This window comes from Brienomyrus brachyistius, unplaced genomic scaffold (genome assembly GCF_023856365.1).
Source record: "Brienomyrus brachyistius isolate T26 unplaced genomic scaffold, BBRACH_0.4 scaffold44, whole genome shotgun sequence".
Classification (NCBI taxonomy): Eukaryota; Metazoa; Chordata; class Actinopteri; order Osteoglossiformes; family Mormyridae; genus Brienomyrus; species Brienomyrus brachyistius.
In genome coordinates, this window is record NW_026042319.1 from 1209819 (window position 1) to 1226729 (window position 16911).

General features: G+C 46.8%; 1 protein-coding gene across 5 annotated transcripts; it reads right to left on the reverse strand.

The window, feature by feature from the left end:
* Positions 1-398: 398 nt before the first annotated feature.
* Positions 399-15662, reverse strand: LOC125722891 (sentrin-specific protease 7-like). 5 transcript variants are annotated; one of them, XM_048999129.1, is made up of 24 exons: positions 15370-15662; positions 14611-14696; positions 13223-13312; positions 12949-13053; positions 12743-12855; positions 11997-12197; positions 11816-11916; positions 10912-11024; positions 10318-10639; positions 8572-8723; positions 7564-7713; positions 6695-6728; positions 5747-5917; positions 4711-4958; positions 4551-4633; positions 4350-4466; positions 4052-4171; positions 3852-3944; positions 3019-3227; positions 2350-2432; positions 2219-2262; positions 1882-1950; positions 1216-1366; positions 399-978 (listed from the first exon to the last, which is right to left on the reverse strand). In XM_048999129.1, exons 3-24 carry the CDS (start codon positions 13280-13282, stop codon positions 847-849), a joined length of 2871 nt encoding a protein of 956 aa, XP_048855086.1. In that variant the 5' UTR covers positions 13283-13312; positions 14611-14696; positions 15370-15662; the 3' UTR covers positions 399-846. The 5 variants fall into 5 exon arrangements, with proteins under 5 accessions (XP_048855086.1, XP_048855087.1, XP_048855085.1 ...); XM_048999130.1 differs by lacking the exons at positions 14611-14696; positions 15370-15662 and adding an exon at positions 13972-14119 and having other exon boundaries at positions 2380-2432; XM_048999128.1 differs by lacking the exons at positions 14611-14696; positions 15370-15662 and adding an exon at positions 13972-14119.
* Between the last annotated feature and the right edge of the window lie 1249 nt (positions 15663-16911).

The window sequence follows — 16911 nt, forward strand, 5'->3', positions numbered from 1 at the left end:
GCAACCAGTTACTATCTTGGGAATAAAATCCAGGTTGTTGGATGCTGAATAGTTTCAGGCACGGCAGTTTAAGGCATGGGGGGGGGGGGGGGGGGGAGGCGGGCTGGCTGGCCAGGGATTTAAGAGCTCACTGTGGGAGGCTGTCTGGTTGGAGCCCCCCAAGCAAGGGGGGGGGGTTCAAGTTGACAGCTTCAGATCCTATTCCATACAAAGCATTTCAGCAAAACTGAACTGTGTTTACTAAACCAACCTATGGCTTCATTAGATGTAGCTTACACCCCCCCCGGGAGGTCAGCAGACTTAAAGCCACAGATACACATTAATCCCAGCAGCATCCCAAACAGCAGGAACAAAACGATGCCGACTCAAAGATCAAATTCTTAATAATACAACTTAAATTTGGTCATCCAAATGTTTATTCTCAAACCAAGGCAGAAAACCATAATCTGAAGCTTAAAAGAGAACATAAATATTCTTTAAAATATCTCAGAAAATAAGTCCAGTCTGTCCTTTTGTAGAAGCTTACATCAGCATTAAGGACATTTTCTGTGAAATTTCCAGGAAATCTTAGCACCACAGTACGTTGAATACAAAAGTGTGATATATAAATAAATCATCCTTCATGTATAAACAATGACTAACTATATACAGGCGTTAAATAAGTGGCATTATCACATATATAAAAAGTGCTTTACATGGACGGATGCACTTTGCATTAAAAAAAAGGACGTTTGATTTTAGTATTTTTATCCAAAAAAACTGGACTTTAATGGTCAGAAACATGTGCTTGGGCCCGGTACGAATCGGCAGGTGAGAGTAAATCCTAAGACATGCCTCCCGTACTGCTCAAGTCCCGCCCCCTTGCTTCCTGTACAGCTGAACCACCAGCTCGCGAATCTGGTGCCGCTTCATACGCACCCGCTGCCGTGGAAACCAGTGCTCCAGGTGTACTGGTAAGTCGAAGTGCACCACAGGGTTCTGGGGGGGGGGGGGGGGGGCGGTATTGACATCAAGCACAAATTAATTCACCAAGACAATTACCTGTTTTGCTGTTACATGCCAGTCTAACTGCAAACACCTGCACGGAGTGGCTGGTAAAACCTCGAGTTGCTCTACCAATGAAAACATCCCATGAGTGTGTGATTAAAGACTCGTAGCCTATAGATGCTCGACTATGAATGTGTCAGGTCCAATGGGGGGGTGGTGGGCAGCTACCTGCAGGAAGCTCTCAGCATACTGCAGCAGGTAGAGCCCGCAGTCGCTGCTGTTGTCCTGCAGGGGGACCCTGCAGTGAGACCCGACCACCTGCTCTGCAGTGAAGCCACGAGGAGTCCCTCGCCGCACCTCCCACTCCACCTCCAGGTACCTGGGGGAGGCAGACACTTCCTGACTGACAGAGGACACACTGCTCCTCTGAGATGCAGCAGATGCCTTCAGCAGAATGCGCTCCAGAAGGCAGTCCTTCTGTTGTACCTTCAAACAAAGTGTGCCGCCTAAAATATTTCAGCATGATAACCATCAAACCACAAGTAAAATTACATTTTTAAAAAACTACAAACATACATCTGGATATTAAGGAAAATAATAAAACAACAAACCATGTGACACGCCACATGACAGCTGTGGGAGTTTTACTTGCAGAAAAATATTCTGAGGGCAGAAGGAACACTGACTGATTCAGAGAGATAGCCAATCACATTGTAGGGGGCGGGTGGGTCCAAACAACTAGAGAAGGCAGGACCAAGACAACTGACTGGCTGGTCCCACCTCTTCTAGTTGCTTGGACCCACCTTCGCTACAATCTGATTGGTTCTCGTTCCAAATCAATCATTGTTCCTTCAGTCCACAGAATATTTTAGTTTGAGTAAAAGATGTGCTCACTCTCGTAAGAGTGTGAAGATCTGCTCGTGCCGGGACAGCTTCAGGGAGTCCATGACCAGGATGCAGGGCCTGAGGAGAGCAGAGATGCGTCACGTCGGTGCTCTAGGGGGCAGTGAAACGCCTTGGCTTCTAGTACACCAATCACAGTCAAGATCATAAGGCACATTCAAGGATTTCCTTTAGCTACGTGCCCCCGCCACAGCAAAGGAGACAAACGTCATGACAACAAGAAGGGGAGACGCCTGTCTCATCATTCAGGAGGCTTGATTAACGGGGAACTGCATATGTAGTAAAGTATTAGATGCATTACAGTTAATGTGGCCTTGTCTCGCCTTACCTCTTGCAGACTGTTTTCCTTTGACACCCCAGTTGTGTACATTCCTACAAGGAAGCCAGGACACAAATAAGCGACCTTCAGAATGTACCCATAATGCAAAGCAGTGCTCAGTTTCACCTTACAGAGCGTACATGGTGGGAAATGACGGGGTCCTTCATTACCGGCAGACTGCTGGGTGTCCCCCGTGCCACGCGTGGATCTGCCTCCGGGCCACCTGCAGGGGGGGGACAAACCACCCACATCAGCATAGCAGTTTAATTCATCAAAACTTGGCCAGAGGGAGGATTAACAGGGAACCATTCGTATCAGGGGGACACCGAACAGAAGATGCCAACCACCAGCCTTCTAGTGAGCCGTGTGCAATGTATTAGGGCTCAGCAAAAGTGGACGGCGAGAGCTGAACTCAGGGGACACGTCGGTCTCAGACGACGACTCCCAGAAACAGCAGATGGGCAGAATTTTATCCCCCAGCCCAGAGCACTCAGCTCAGTCGCATCCTGAGAACAAGTTATACGTGCCGTAAAGGTTTTATTTCCCACTCTAAACTCGGCACCCCTCCCCCCATTCATCACAGGCTGCCCCAGATTTGTCACAGGCTAAACCGCTATAGCTGACCATCTCCTTACACGTTACACAGCAAGCAGGTTTTAATCAACGGCACACATGCTACCCCTGGTAGGCATAACTCAAGTCAAAAAAGAGACTCCCCCAAATTAAAAACGCACGTAGCACACGCACAGAGCAGAGACGTACAATGTGTAATATCAGGGGGGGGCTGGGTTTTTTAGGTGAAAAGTGACCTTTATACATCTCTCCCCCCCGTCTGACGTCAGCAGAGGCAGAGTTGGACTCGGTGGTCTCCTTTCCATCATCGATGGCCGGGCCCGCCGCCTGGAAGCTCCTTCTCTTCTCCACGCCGCTGTTCCCGTGGGCGGATTGGATTCCCCGATCCTCACGCACGGGGCTTTCCAGCCAAGGGAAGCAGATCACCACCAGATACCAGTGGGCCCTAGCGAGCGCACAGAGAATGACGGCAATTCAACAGCTACGCTGTCTCCTCGTAGACAGAATACCAACAAACACAGGAGCCAAAAGGCTCTACATGGTTTCAGCTGAAGCTCTTTGTACATAAGTAACCCAGCTTCCCTTCGCTCATTTGAACAATCAGAAATATGTACACATCTGTTTACAGCCAACTTATAACTCTGCATGGAGTTCATAAACTCACACGCCGTGGAAGGGTTAGCAGATCACAGGACAGGTTTTCCGTGTGTGTCTGCATGCAGCTATATCATGTTATTTTGGCTTTTAACATCATGCTGGCAAACAGGGATATATTCATGGTGAAAGTGTCTGGATAACAAAACAGCCTGAACAACCAAAAAGGTAAAAACTTCACGAATAACTATAAAATATTACAAACAGTTAAACAATCTAAATAAGATGCTTAACATCAGCTTCTAATAAACAAAAAAAAAATCAAAAGCCCCATTAACTTGACTTAAACTAAGAAACCTCCCTAAAGCTGTTATCTGAGTGTTCTGCACGCAGGTAGATCTTCACCAGTAAGTCAAAAAAACATTTTTGTCCATATCTTATGACACTTATTTAAAAAAAGAAAACACACACTCACTCTTGATTGACAGGCAAAAACAGGAAGTCCTTATTAAAAATGTCCACATTACGGGTCCAGGTTCTCACCCTGTGGTGTCGTCTGCGTTTAGGCCTGAGAGAGGAGAATAAACATGAGAAACAACCACCAGGGACCCCCCCCCCCCCCCAGCTTCTCACAAACAATGGTATGACCCACGCCCAAACTGGGATCTTTCTTACGAGACACCGGCCCCCCCCTCTCCAGCACCGCCTCGCCGTGTCAGCTGTTTGTAGAAGAAGCTGCTGAAGATGTGTGATCGCTCGGCCATCTCCTTGGGAGCCTTCTCCAGTATCAGGTACCTGAGGAGCAAAGCCGGCTGTGACCACTTACTGCTTGATGAGGCTTGGGCAGTAAACCGTTCTTAAACACACAGCTCCTTCAGGCGTAACTTTGCTTTACGGCTCAACAATCCGTCACGTACAACGCTCTGTTTCAAACACGCTTCGCACAACATAGCTCAGGACAAACGGCACTAACTTCAGGTAGAAATCAATGACAACGTCATTCAGGAACTCGCCGCTGTTCAAACAGTCCAGGTCTTCCATCCTTACAGTGATTCCCCCTTTGGACGGAGGTGGGGGATATTGAATCAACCTATAGTGAGAAATGAATATTCATGTCAATGGCCAATAGCAAATCGGCAAATGACGGGACGGAATCTCCCTCAGGGCGCCCTACCTGCGCGATGCGCTGAGTTCTTGGCTCGCGGATGTGCCCGCCCGCCTTAGGCTGCGCCGGGTCAGACTCCCAAGCTGAGGACACTGGGAAAAACAGAACAGCCAATAAGGAAACAGGACCAGGAGGAGGATGAAGGCTTCTATTCAAGAGGGTCACTAACCCACGAAGTTAACTCAAGCTGGTCCTGTTCTAACGCAGGGGAGGGCTTGCTTTCCAGGAGAGGGAGCAGCGTTTTCACCCAGGGAGAGCTCCGCACCAGGGCAGTGGCCCGATCCCGGGAGAGAGCGAGCCTCACAGTCAGCTTCGCACAACGCTGGCCCATCACGTCCAACAGAGAGGCCAACAGAGCCCCCTGCAGGCCGTCGGCAGACTCCTTCAGCGTCAGGAGCAAAAATGGACAGGCTTGCTCTGCAGAAAAACAAGACCGTGAAACATCTTTGTGAAAAAAAAAATCACACATTTCCTTTTTAGCATCCATATAGTCCTTCATGAAACACATCACTATGTACCCAAAGAAGTGCTTGGAAAGCTCTTCCCAAAAGCATTAGCAGATTCAGTGATTCAGGATTTTACACTGCTCAATACAAGGCTCAAAACAAGGCTCAAAACAAGGCTCAATACAAGGCTCAATACAAGGCTCAAAGCCCTCTGTTTTCCACACATAAAGGTAACAGCAGCAGTCCCACATTTCAGAGCCCTAAGCAAAATTTAATTTACTTAGTAGTCATCGGTCACCCTCCTTCCCATTCTGACAGGTTCACCAGATACGGGCCCCCGTTATTAATCATTACTCAGCCAATGATTTTTTTTTCCATTTCAGTGAACTCACATCAATATGTAAACATAACAGCATTTGGGAACCATATTGAAACAATCCTCACACCAAGCAAACTGTGCAATATAATCCTGCTAGAAGGAAACCTGTCAAATCCAAGACCTTCTGAGTAATGGTATTTGGTAGCAATAGCCAGTAAGCGCTACCATCAAACTCATTAGAAACCTGGCCAATGAAACTGACAGCCACACTGCACGACAGACACTTTAAAAACAGAGCTTCTGACTTGGTGATAACATGGTTACCCACATCTCACCATGACGTGCTGCACCAGAAATGTGCTGCACCAAAGTGGCGAACGAGGCAGGTCACGGAGGTCACAAAGGTCGGAGGTCACGAAGGTCAGGCACTGTGGGCTCACCTGGCTGCCCAACGGGCCTCACCACCGACAGCTCCTGCTGGACGAGCCTCGCCTGCGCATCGGACACCCACAGGAAGAGGAGGAGGGCACTGGGCTGCCCAGCCCACGTACAATACCCACGTAGCTCGGAGGGCACCAGAGCCAGCGATACCACTGCCTCACCCGAGGGATCTATGTAGAACAGAAGAAGTAGGGTTACGTAGGGCAGGGCAATTATCAAATTTTAATTCCAATTACGATGTCGCCTTCCAGCGATTATCAAAACCAAACAATCAAGATAAAACGAATACAGTGCTACATTTTATTTCATAATGATGCTCCTGTCTTATCCTGTGTTATAAATTAAAGCCGAATTAAAATTTGAATTCAAGGAAATCCACTGTTTAAAACGTTGTTTTTAAGTTCAATAAATACATGATATTTCCAAAGTTAATGACTAATCGTTTTAAATAATCGTGATTACTGTCGAACAATGTTGACCAAAATAATTGCGATTATGATTTTCGCCACCATGCCGCAGCCCTAGAGTTGCGTCCTGCAGGCTCGCAGACGAACATCCAAAAGACGCCAAGGCTGGTTAGCAGTGAAACGAAGACAACAAGCCGGCCCTTGATGGATCGATTCACCACGTTACACTGTATTATTCTCAGGCCAATAACAGTGCTGTGCTTTTCAAACAAACAGTTCGGCACTGACGCTGGGAGCCGCTCAGCCAAAAGTAGCACTGAGTGAGTTTACTCTGAAGTGAAGCACTCTGGCAGAAAAGTGTAAACACACCGTCAAAGGCACATTGCTCACTGGGATAACCTCGGTACTGCCGCACGTCGTCCAGTACAGCCCTGGTGTAACTGCTGCCACAGCCTGAGGACTGCTGGATGTCCTCATTTACCAGCACAATAGCAGAAACTCACTGCCACTTCATCAGAACAACAAAAAACTAAAGATTACCTTTCACAGTTACAATTAGGCAGTCTGCTGTGACCTGTAGGGAGGGAAAAAAGGGGGTGCAGAATTACTAGGTACATGAAAGCTTGTTAACAGAATACGGAGCAAAGTTATATGCCTGGAGGTGCAGCCGTGGAAAGGACGGACGCTGCCCCCAGGAGTCTGCGAGAGACTGCCATCAAGAGCAGTCACATGACAAATTGGAGAGCCAATCAGAACAACCCCAACAGCCACGGCCCCAGCCTGACCAAAGCGAGTCTGCAGCAGGACCAAACAGACCCCTTAGACACACGCAGGGCCCAATCAAGCTTGATTCATGCTGCTTTACCTAATTAATAAACTTGGCTTCATTTTTCACAGCGTTGTTATATCAACACCATAGCATGCCTTAATTGCTCATTAAAGCAAAACCAACCAGCCTGTGCTTTACTTTTAAAGGGTTTTCATTCTTTGAAGCGTAAAATACTGTAGCGAGCAGAGGGCTGCTTGAGACTGCCCTGCGACGTGTCTGAATAATCAGTACAATGTGGGCGACGCAGGCCTCGTTTACACACTCGGGGTGTTTCCAATTAACCGCAAGAAAACAGTTGCCCTAGATGCTGGGTCGCCCCTTCTAACTTCGTGCCACGGTTTGCACCCATCACACCTGAAACGCTATGAGAGACACTATCGTCCAGCAGACCAGGCATCTGGAGGACGGTGGGCGAGCCGCACACACTGCAGAGCCAGTATCTCCAGGGTAGGAAACAGCAGCTTCTCCCCCCATTTCTCCACCAAGGGAAAATGGAGAAGCTCCCGTGTTTCCAAAACTTTCAGGATTTGTTGCAGAGTCGCCCGGCACCACTTCCTCCACGGGGCAAAGGCACCCTCACCATGATGTTTCCGTTAGCCTCAACCACTGCTCCCCCTGCATGCAGAGTCAAGAACTGCAGCTCCACCAGTGAAGACTCCTCACTGCAGTTTTCGGTGCTTCCCGCCGGCCTTCCTGCTCTCAGACCTGAAGCTGATGTCCTGGACTCAGCCTACAAGGGGGGAAATGTGCATTTCAGACCCTTATTCTTGACGGTGGACTACAGATAGAACCACACTCAAGGCTAACAGGCTGTTCCAAGTCGGTCCTTGACGAGGGAGGTTCAGGAGAAGATCCCACCTCCTCAAGAGCAGCATAGCCCTGCCCCCCTGCTTGTCACATAACCTCAGTGCACACGAGTACCTGCCTTTCACAGATCCCAGCATTTTAGACAATCCATACCAATTCACCAAGCTGAAGCTTCACCTATATCAAATTCAATTCAGCCGTCCAGTCCCACATTATGCAGGGAAGAATCGCAGGAAACTCCTGTGGCATCCTGGACACAAAGACTACATTTACGCACGACATGTTCTTGTTAATGAGGACTAGCTTTCTAGCTTAAAGGTCCAAAGGGCACAGAAGGTAAGACAAGCCCCCAAACTGGCCCTTTAATGCACACAAAGCCTGCATCTGCTCAGCAGTCCAGCCAAGATGATGCCGGGGACACCAGGTATTATCACCACAGACAAGCACAGTGAGTGACCAAAAGCCAAGCGCACATCACACAGGACAAGGCGAAGCAACTCAACGCTAAGGCCCCGCCAAGAACATCATGCAATACGCGGTAAAATATTTCACTGAAAACATTAAACATTCGTGACCACGGATTACATTTTGCCACAGGATGTTTTAACCATTTAAAATGGCCAGTAAATAAGTATTTCCAGCAAAAAACTACCAGAAACCATGAGAAACATCTGCACAGAAACATCCATGAACCATTTCAGTCCTAGTTTCCGGACCTGAAGTTACATCGTATAACTGGTCCCACAGCAGTCCCTCCTGCCGCTGGTCAGTCGGCACATACCGGATGCATGTCCCTCTTCTCAGTCTGTGCCCCCGCGCCCTTCTCAGTAGCGAGCTCGTCCTTGGATTCCGGCGCACTCCGACTGCGCGAGATCCGAAGGTGATGACTCCGCCCATCTTTCTCCACCTCCTCCTCGTCGCTGGACAGCACAACTGAGAGAGATACATGTCGCTCAGAACTGGCGCATCTCACACAGCGTCACTGACGCGTGCGTGAGGAACACCACCAAAAAAAGTTTAAAAAGTCACATATTCACCTTCACTCCTACTAGAGTATAAACTGACACCGAAATGAAGAGCTTGTTTTACGTGTCAGAACTTTATTTTCAATGGATCTGGTGGATCACATGCGCCGTAGTTAATCTGTCAGCGAATGACCATCCCAATGTACTCTGATCTTTATTCTACTGGAGCAGCAAAGCTTCATGGGAAATAGCAGGCTTATACCATGATGCTGCCTGTTTAACACCGACATCTCGGTACAGGCGTACTTCTTCATAAAGTTACATGCTGCTGGAAAGAAGATCGTTAAACACACGCACAGCAGAAGATCAGACGATCTGCAGAGCACAAAACAATTTGACTCCCCATGACTTCAAATACAATTGAACAGAAATGAGTTCTGGAGCTTTTCGGATTGTGTTTTTCCAAGGGACAGCAGGGCAGCTCGCTGTATGGAACGTCGCCCAGTGACAAACAAATATATCAGCTCTGGGTAGACTGCCCCCTCTAATGACTCCCAGAGCCCCCACCCTGCCCAGCGAACATTCGGGTTTTTACAGATACTGCATCATTTATACTCAGAGTCACTAAATTAAGGCTCGTCCTGCAGCCCCTACGACCCCTATGGGGGGGCGTGACACTGCCCTGGTGACATAATGGACTTTGAAGGAGAATCAAGAACGATTCTGATTCCTGTAAGGCTCCGAAACCCTACACTCCACACCACAGGGTTACTGAAGTTACAGGCCTGCTGGTACAGAACTCCAGTATTTGGAGGGAAAGGAACAGCCACCAGCCATAAACCACGGCAGAAAACAGTCTTACTGTTAAGAGAGTAAAGAGCAGTGGATTTTGAAGGGGCCGTTTCTAAACACCTTTCCTTTTAAATGCAATTTCAGCATTTACACAACAGCTGAAAAATAAATCAAAACGTTGCATCGCTTCATCAAGATTTAGCATTTACTCATCTGCCATTCAGCTGACGGCTCAGGTACACCCAGCACCAGGCACAGTGCCCATTACGGGCTTAAAGGGACCTGGACCAGCTTTCAAAGCCCCTGCTCTTCAACAGCTCGAATCCGGAGAAACTGCCGCTGGTGCAGCCACACTAGCATGGCCAGAGTGTGTAAAATGCCCACATAACATCTGCTTGGGTGCCTTTTGAGGGAGAGCAGAGTTGGTGAACAACCAGGACCACTCCGAGTCAAAATGAAGATGTCGCAATACCCACCCTGCCCACCGACAGCAGCACTGAGTACAGGAAGCAGTGCCACCACTGATACTTCTCCAGGCAAAACCCACCTAAGGCAACATGCTCATTTATTTTCTTAATCAATAATACAACTCCTCAAGTAGAAATGATGAGGTGATTCCTGAATTATCATCTGTTTGTGGAGGACAGCAGCAGGAACCAAAATGCCCTGGGTCTACCCCGGAAAGAGCATCCCCTGCCAAGGCCCCTGGAAGAGAGAGCCAGCGGGCCGGGCCGATACTGACCCCAAACACTCTGCCAGAAGACACTTACTTGGCTCAGTGGGCCTCAGTGAAGGTTTTCTATGTCGGATGGGAGGGAACACCTTCTCCAGCTGAAGCCTACGTCTCTGGGAGGCACTGCTCACACGCTTTGGGTCCTTTCGCAGCAGCAAGGCCACTTCGCCGCCTTCCACCGAGCCTGCAGGTGCTGCCAGGGACACCTGCTTATCGACAGACTCTTCGCCCCTCGTCCGGCTGGGGTGGTGTGGGGCACTTGACCTGGGCAGCCCAGTGGGGTTCGAAGACTCCACTGTGACCCCCGTGTCCTCTACTTTCATCTTGGGCCCCAAAATAGCCCTTCTCTCTCTCTCTTCCTGCATGCAAACACACAGACACAAAATAGCCCAGAGTGGGCACAGGATCTACAGAGGCATCCGTCCACCACTTTGCTTTGTGCAGATTTAGTTAAACCACTTTAGTTAAATATCCTTTATATTTACACACATAAATGCAGCAGATCAGACACAACAGGCATAAATTCACTTAGAAATCTACTCTATGTCTAAAACTACCAGGAAGTGACGGTTCATGTCTTCACTGAATGGCTGAAAGTTCCTTCACCAACAACCCAGATCCCAGGATCTACCTCCTTGATTTCATCAGAACGAAAGAATCTCTTCGATTCTCCAGGCGATGAGCCAGTGTGTTCTAATATCGTCTTCTCTCCCACTTCTCGTTCCTGTTCCAGCTGGAGAGAACCTGGGGGAATGAAGGACAAGGGTCAAGAGTGACAAGTGAAAGGAACCGTTAGCAGGTTGCAGGCGTTTCTCCAAGATGGACACCCAAAGGTTGCTGGTTCATGTAGCCCTGAGTGGTGTTTACAAAAAAGAAAGAAAGAAAGAAAAGAAAAGAAAAACAAACAGACCCAACCACGAGTCCCAACCACGAGTCCCAACCACGAGTCCCAACCACGAGTGCACAGGTGGTAAGTGGGTAGAGCTCAGCCAAGCCAGGGCACAGATCCCCAGATGGAGAAATGTGGCAAAAAGTATACAGACAGAGAGAACATCTGGGCTTTAAACAGGTCCATAAACTTAGGGATTGTTTATTTACTTGAGAGCCTCAGAACATACAGAGCACATTACGACATGTATTCACCATCTGATAAAGCTACAGCAGCAGTGAGAAACACAGCAAGGAAAACTCAGAGCAGCCCCAGTGAGGACGGCGTTTGTTTTAGAAGCTGTCACTTAATATCGCCCTGCAAGGTTACGGCTTTCAATCTAAATCACATCTCACTGCTAGATCAGAATGTTCTTGAGACGCCGGATGCCAATAATCCTGACCGGATAAACTTAGTGAGAACACATGCGTGGATAGTTTAGTCGACTCCATGCTGACTACCCTGCCCCTTTTCAATTTCTCACCCCTTGATGCTACAAAAAAGACAAAGTACAGAACACACTGTTACACTGCACCACCTCCCCAATAACTGAGCACGATGACCTCTGACCCTGGTCGACGCTACGCAGGAATTTATTCACTCTCACCTCTCAGTCCCACGTTGCTTCTCCTCCCCTTGGGCGAGGAGGGAGCCCCCTGCAGGTTCTCATCATGGCACAAGGTGTCTGATGCCCTTTTGGGCCGGAACCTGGAACGCAAACTCTGAGCGATGAGCACAAACGCCCAGCAGGGCCAAGGCGCAGCAGTCATGCATGACCTGGATTCTACCTTTTCAGCGGAGAAGACTGAGGACGGGGAGGGAGGGGCCGGCGTGCCGACCTGTGCACCCAGGTATCTGAACAGGTCTGGGGTGCCGCCCCCTTGTGCTGGGTCACAGGATCATTCTGCAAGCTGCTCACATGTATCCTTACAGCCTCGCTATGCATTTCCTGTGGGGGGGCCACCTTCAGGACACCCAAAAGTGCTACCCTGTACACAGAAGACAGGCACACAGGCTAAACACCATGGCAAGGTTGGGCAGCTTAATTTCAACCAATGATCCTCTATGTAGCAATGTGCCTTAGTGGAGTATTTTGATTTTTTTTACCCCTGCCCACTACACTAAAACATTTTCTGATCTGTGTGCACCACCTGGTGGACACTATGGAAATGCACCTAAAAACACAGTGGAACCAAAAGGTGCAGAACATAGGCTAACTGACAATATGGAAGAATCACGGGCCAAAACATCTGAACAGATCTGATAAAGAGACACAGGGAGGGCGGAAGCAGAAGAACCCTAAAGTGCACGTTTACATTTGAAAACGTTCAGCAGCGTCACTTTAGGCTTATAGTAGCGACTGTGAACTGAGAGCAAGAAACGACTGATAGAATCACTACGGAGTGAGTAGAGAGGGTTGATAAACATGCTTAACAGAAACACTGCCACATGCATTACTTCCCGAGTGTCCACAGGCTGAATAAAGGCACTCCACCTACAGAGAAGTCCAACACCAAGGCGTTACAACACTTGCCTGTCCGTTCTGCTGCCGTTAGACATCTGGCTGATGTCTGAGGATCTGGTACCATCCAGCTGACCCAGTCCCCTCGACCTCCTGCGGTCCTGAGACAACCGGCCCCACTGCACCTGATAAGCACATCAGATAAGAGATCTAAAATTGGACTTCTCAGAAATTTTTAAAAATCTTTCATGCCACGGGTGACACTCGTGCGGGATCACCTTGAGGCTGCTGGACTCCGGGAGGCGGGAAAGTGGAGACTGCATCTGTACGCCAGTGCCACTGGCAGGAAACTTCCTCTTGGGAATTCTGAAAGTGTTCCCTAGCTTAACATACATGAGACACAGCATCAACACCAAACTCCCTGTCCCAACCAAACACCAGGTAGTGAAAAAGGTGAACGATGGCTATTATTTCATCTAATGACGATAAGATCAATCATTTTGTAATTATCGTACAGTCCAGCTTGTTAACAAAACTCAGAAATATACGTACACTGGGAACAGCCAACCTGTCTGAAGAAGTCTTCCCCTGGTCCATCAGAAGAGCAGTCATGGCAAACTCAGCTCCTTACCCACACTGCACCTGAAATGACCGAAGACAAGCAGTGGCTAAATGTCCCACTCACAGACAGAAGTGTTTGCTGCACAGCGCTGCCTTGTGGACACTGGGAAAAATCCTTAAATGCTCTGGGGTCCCATAAGTCACAGATCCTGAAAGTCAATGATTTCAGTGGATACTCATACATTTAACGACTTCAGCAATATATTCTGTAATGTATAGCAAGACCATTAAACTGTAATAATGCTAATTTCCAGCTAGGTTAATTCAGAAATTAAATCGGTCCTGTCTAGTTCGGTGGGAGTTGAGTTTTTGTCCTCTCCTACCATAACCTATCGCAAAGCAAGGCGATTCTTCTTCCTTTTTCGCTATGAACACGTAACGCCATTTCAAAAAAAAAAAAACTGTTAGTATCCAAGTTTCCACCGTGTGCCCGGATAATTAAAAACGGGTCACGAAAATAAAACGGTAACATTATTTAAACATCTTGTCGTACAATACTAATGAACCAAGGCTAAATATGCTGAAATGGTGAGAAGCTTTGAACGAACGGCAAATTCATGTTGCTTTAATTTGGTGGCGGCTTATTAGCCATCTGTGCAACTTCATAACTGCAAAATCCGACTCCGATTATCTTGTATCAAAAGAAGGTTAAGACAAGTGTATTTAACACTTGTACCTACCAAAAGTCGAAGGTGGGGTAAGAAGCATGTATATAAATTAAAGGTAAAACTATCTGCACATCCCACACACTCGTATAAAGACACAAAGCAATGCCATACATGTCAGTCCGTAGATACAAGAAACAACAAAATCTGTTTATTGCGGAAGTTCATTCTTCTTTGTTTATGCCGGTATAACCGTGACAGGAATGGACCTATGGATTTGGCTCCATCTAGCGGCTTGGAGTGCACCGCACTGACTAACATAACGTTACTACATTGCGAGTTATCTCTTTTTAAAAATTCTCACTGTAAAAAATGAGTGACCAGACCACTTATTTAAATATGTCTAAACAGGATAAATACAATATATGAAAGTTTTGAGATACCCACAGGAACCTTTATGATGTCCCATTCTAAACCCACAGGCATCAGTATGGAGCTGGTCCCCCCTTTGCAGCTATAACAGCTGCCACTCTTCTGGGGAGGATTTCCACAAGATTTTGGGTGTGTCTGTGGGAATTTTTGCCCATTCATCCAGAAGAGCATTTGTGAGGTCAGGCACTGATGTTGGACGTGAAGACCTGGCTCACAATCTCCATTAACGTTCATCCCAAAGGTGTTAGATGGGGTTGAGGTCAGAGCTCACACAAAACTCACCCAACCATGTCTTTATGGACCTTGCTTTGTGCACTGATGCACAGTCATGCTGGAACAGAAAAGGACCTTCCTTCCCCAAACAGTTCCTACAAAGTTGAAAGCATAGAATTGTCCAGAATGTCTTGGTATGCTGAAGCATTAAAGGTTCCCTTTATTGGAACTATGGAGTCTAGCCTAATCATTGTAAAACAACCCCATACCATTATCCCTCCCCCACCAAACTTTACTTTTGTGAGTTTCTGTTGCTTCTAAATGCTTTCATTTTGTAATCATACCACTTACAGTTGACCATGGAATATCTAGAAGTCACCAAGAGACTCATTGCAAAGGTGGCATCCTATGACAGTATCACGCTTGAATTCACTGAGTTCTTCAGAACCATCCATTCTTTCACAAATGTCTATAAACCTGACTGCATGGTTGGGTGCTTGGTTTTACTTACCTGTGGCAACGGGTCTGAATTGAATGAGTTATTAAGAGGAGCATCCCAATACTTATGTCTGTATGGTATAACTTTGTTTAGAATTACATAGCAAGTTTTTGCTCCTGCAGTTCATCAAACAGAGCATCGCGTCAAGGCCCTTCCCTTCACTATAAATCGCTATAGATAAAAACGTCAGATTTTGATGAATGTGTACATTTTTTATTCGCGGGTTGCATCCGGGTTTGAAACATATGTAGGTGTTCAGCATTCCCATTTTCTCCAAGCGTAGATAATGCTAAGACGAGTGGAGAATCGCCCCTTTGGTTGGGACTTACCCTGTGATACTTCTTTGAAATGAGGACAGACGATGCGCGGAGCCGGATGCGCGCCGCTTAACCTCAGAGTTGGCATGAGCGGCGCTCACACGTAGGCGTTCAAAGGTCGGTGACAGGCATGTTCAATGTCTGTCTTTCTTACTTTCCGGGAACCTGCTGGTGTAGGAACATTTTACCAGATATTACAAAAATGCCAACAATCATTACCATTTTACCCCCTCGACCGTAGTATGTGACAGAAGAATGGATGATTAAGATTTCTGATTTAAGAAGACTAAGCTACGCAAGAACGCCGTAATAGGTAAGTCTAAGTAAATTGTTACTTATGTTTTATTTAGTAATTATTTTCGATCATGATTATTCTTATGTTCATTGTAAAATTTAATATCACTGAATGCGTCTTAACTTTACGGAAGATTTATTAGCGAACTTTTGTATTTATTATAGAAACACGGATTTCGTTCGTCCTTTTCAGTTTATAGTGTTGCGCATAATGTGATAGGCAGAGTATTAAAACTGGATGATGTACGAACACAGTTCCGTAATTAAACCTCCGTTCCAATTATCGATCGGCTTCTTTGTTGATACGAATTTTGGAAAATGAGCTGGTACCTTATTTTCCTAGTCATTAAATACTAAAGTGGATTTTGTCTTTGCATTTCAATGTAATTGGGCTGTATGCAGGCTACCTCGCCGCGCAAATTAAATACATTAAAGTTTTTCAGACATTATTGTTCCCTTGAGTTCATAACTAATCCTATCTTCTGTAAAAACGAAGCCTCTCCTGAACTACCCTCCTTCTTGCCGGTGGGTGAAATGTTCGTCATAGCGCGTCGTTGGTCACTGAGGTAAACTAGCGAAGAAGCTGCAGAAAAATGACTAAATGACACGAACACTCGCACGTCTGGCTGTTTGATAATCGCTGTTGATTTGCAGAGTGGACTTTACCTATCAGTCTAAAACAACCAGATAGGTGGCTGGATGGGTGAATTGTTGGATAAAAGGAAAAGATAACACAACAGGACATAACCTCACCCTAGACAGAAGGATTTCTTCAAAATGAATCTCAAGTCATTTCCTCCCGTGCACTAGCCAGAGTGCCACTATCCATGCCGGGTTACTCTGAAGGCGGTCTGTGAAATGCATAGGAGCGGTAATTATTGAATAACTGTTTTTGAGTAACATTTCGGTTGCAATCAGGGTAGCTTTGGGTGTCACTCATTTATAAGTAAAGTACGTGGAATCGGTGGTTTTGTAAGCTTCCGATCCTTTGTTTGGTAAAATGTTGCATTCTTTCACTTTTAGTGCAGATGTTGTTTTGCAAGATGAGTGAATTCTACCGTGCAAACTGCTCTCCGGAAATAAGCTTGTGGGCAGGTGACAGATTGAATAACAAAAGTTTGGTAAAACGAGGTGGTGGATTTCTTTGGCGTTTGCGAATTCTTTATTGGATGCATGAAGTAAGATATTGGATGTGCAGCACATCTAGGCATGGATAGCAATTACTATATTAAAAGAAAAAATATATTGTATTAATAGAGG

Excerpts from the sequence above, each read along its gene's own strand:
- LOC125722891 (XM_048999129.1), bottom strand. The coding sequence starts at position 13,282 with ATGACTGCTCTTCTGATGGACCAGGGGAAGACTTCTTCAGACAGGTTG. Across the intron at positions 11,917-11,996 it reads CAGTCTTCTCCGCTGAAAAG|GTTCCGGCCCAAAAGGGCAT; the intron begins GTAGAATCCAGG and ends TTTGCGTTCCAG. Across the intron at positions 1,951-2,218 it reads AGGAAAACAGTCTGCAAGAG|GCCCTGCATCCTGGTCATGG; the intron begins GTAAGGCGAGAC and ends TGCTCTCCTCAG.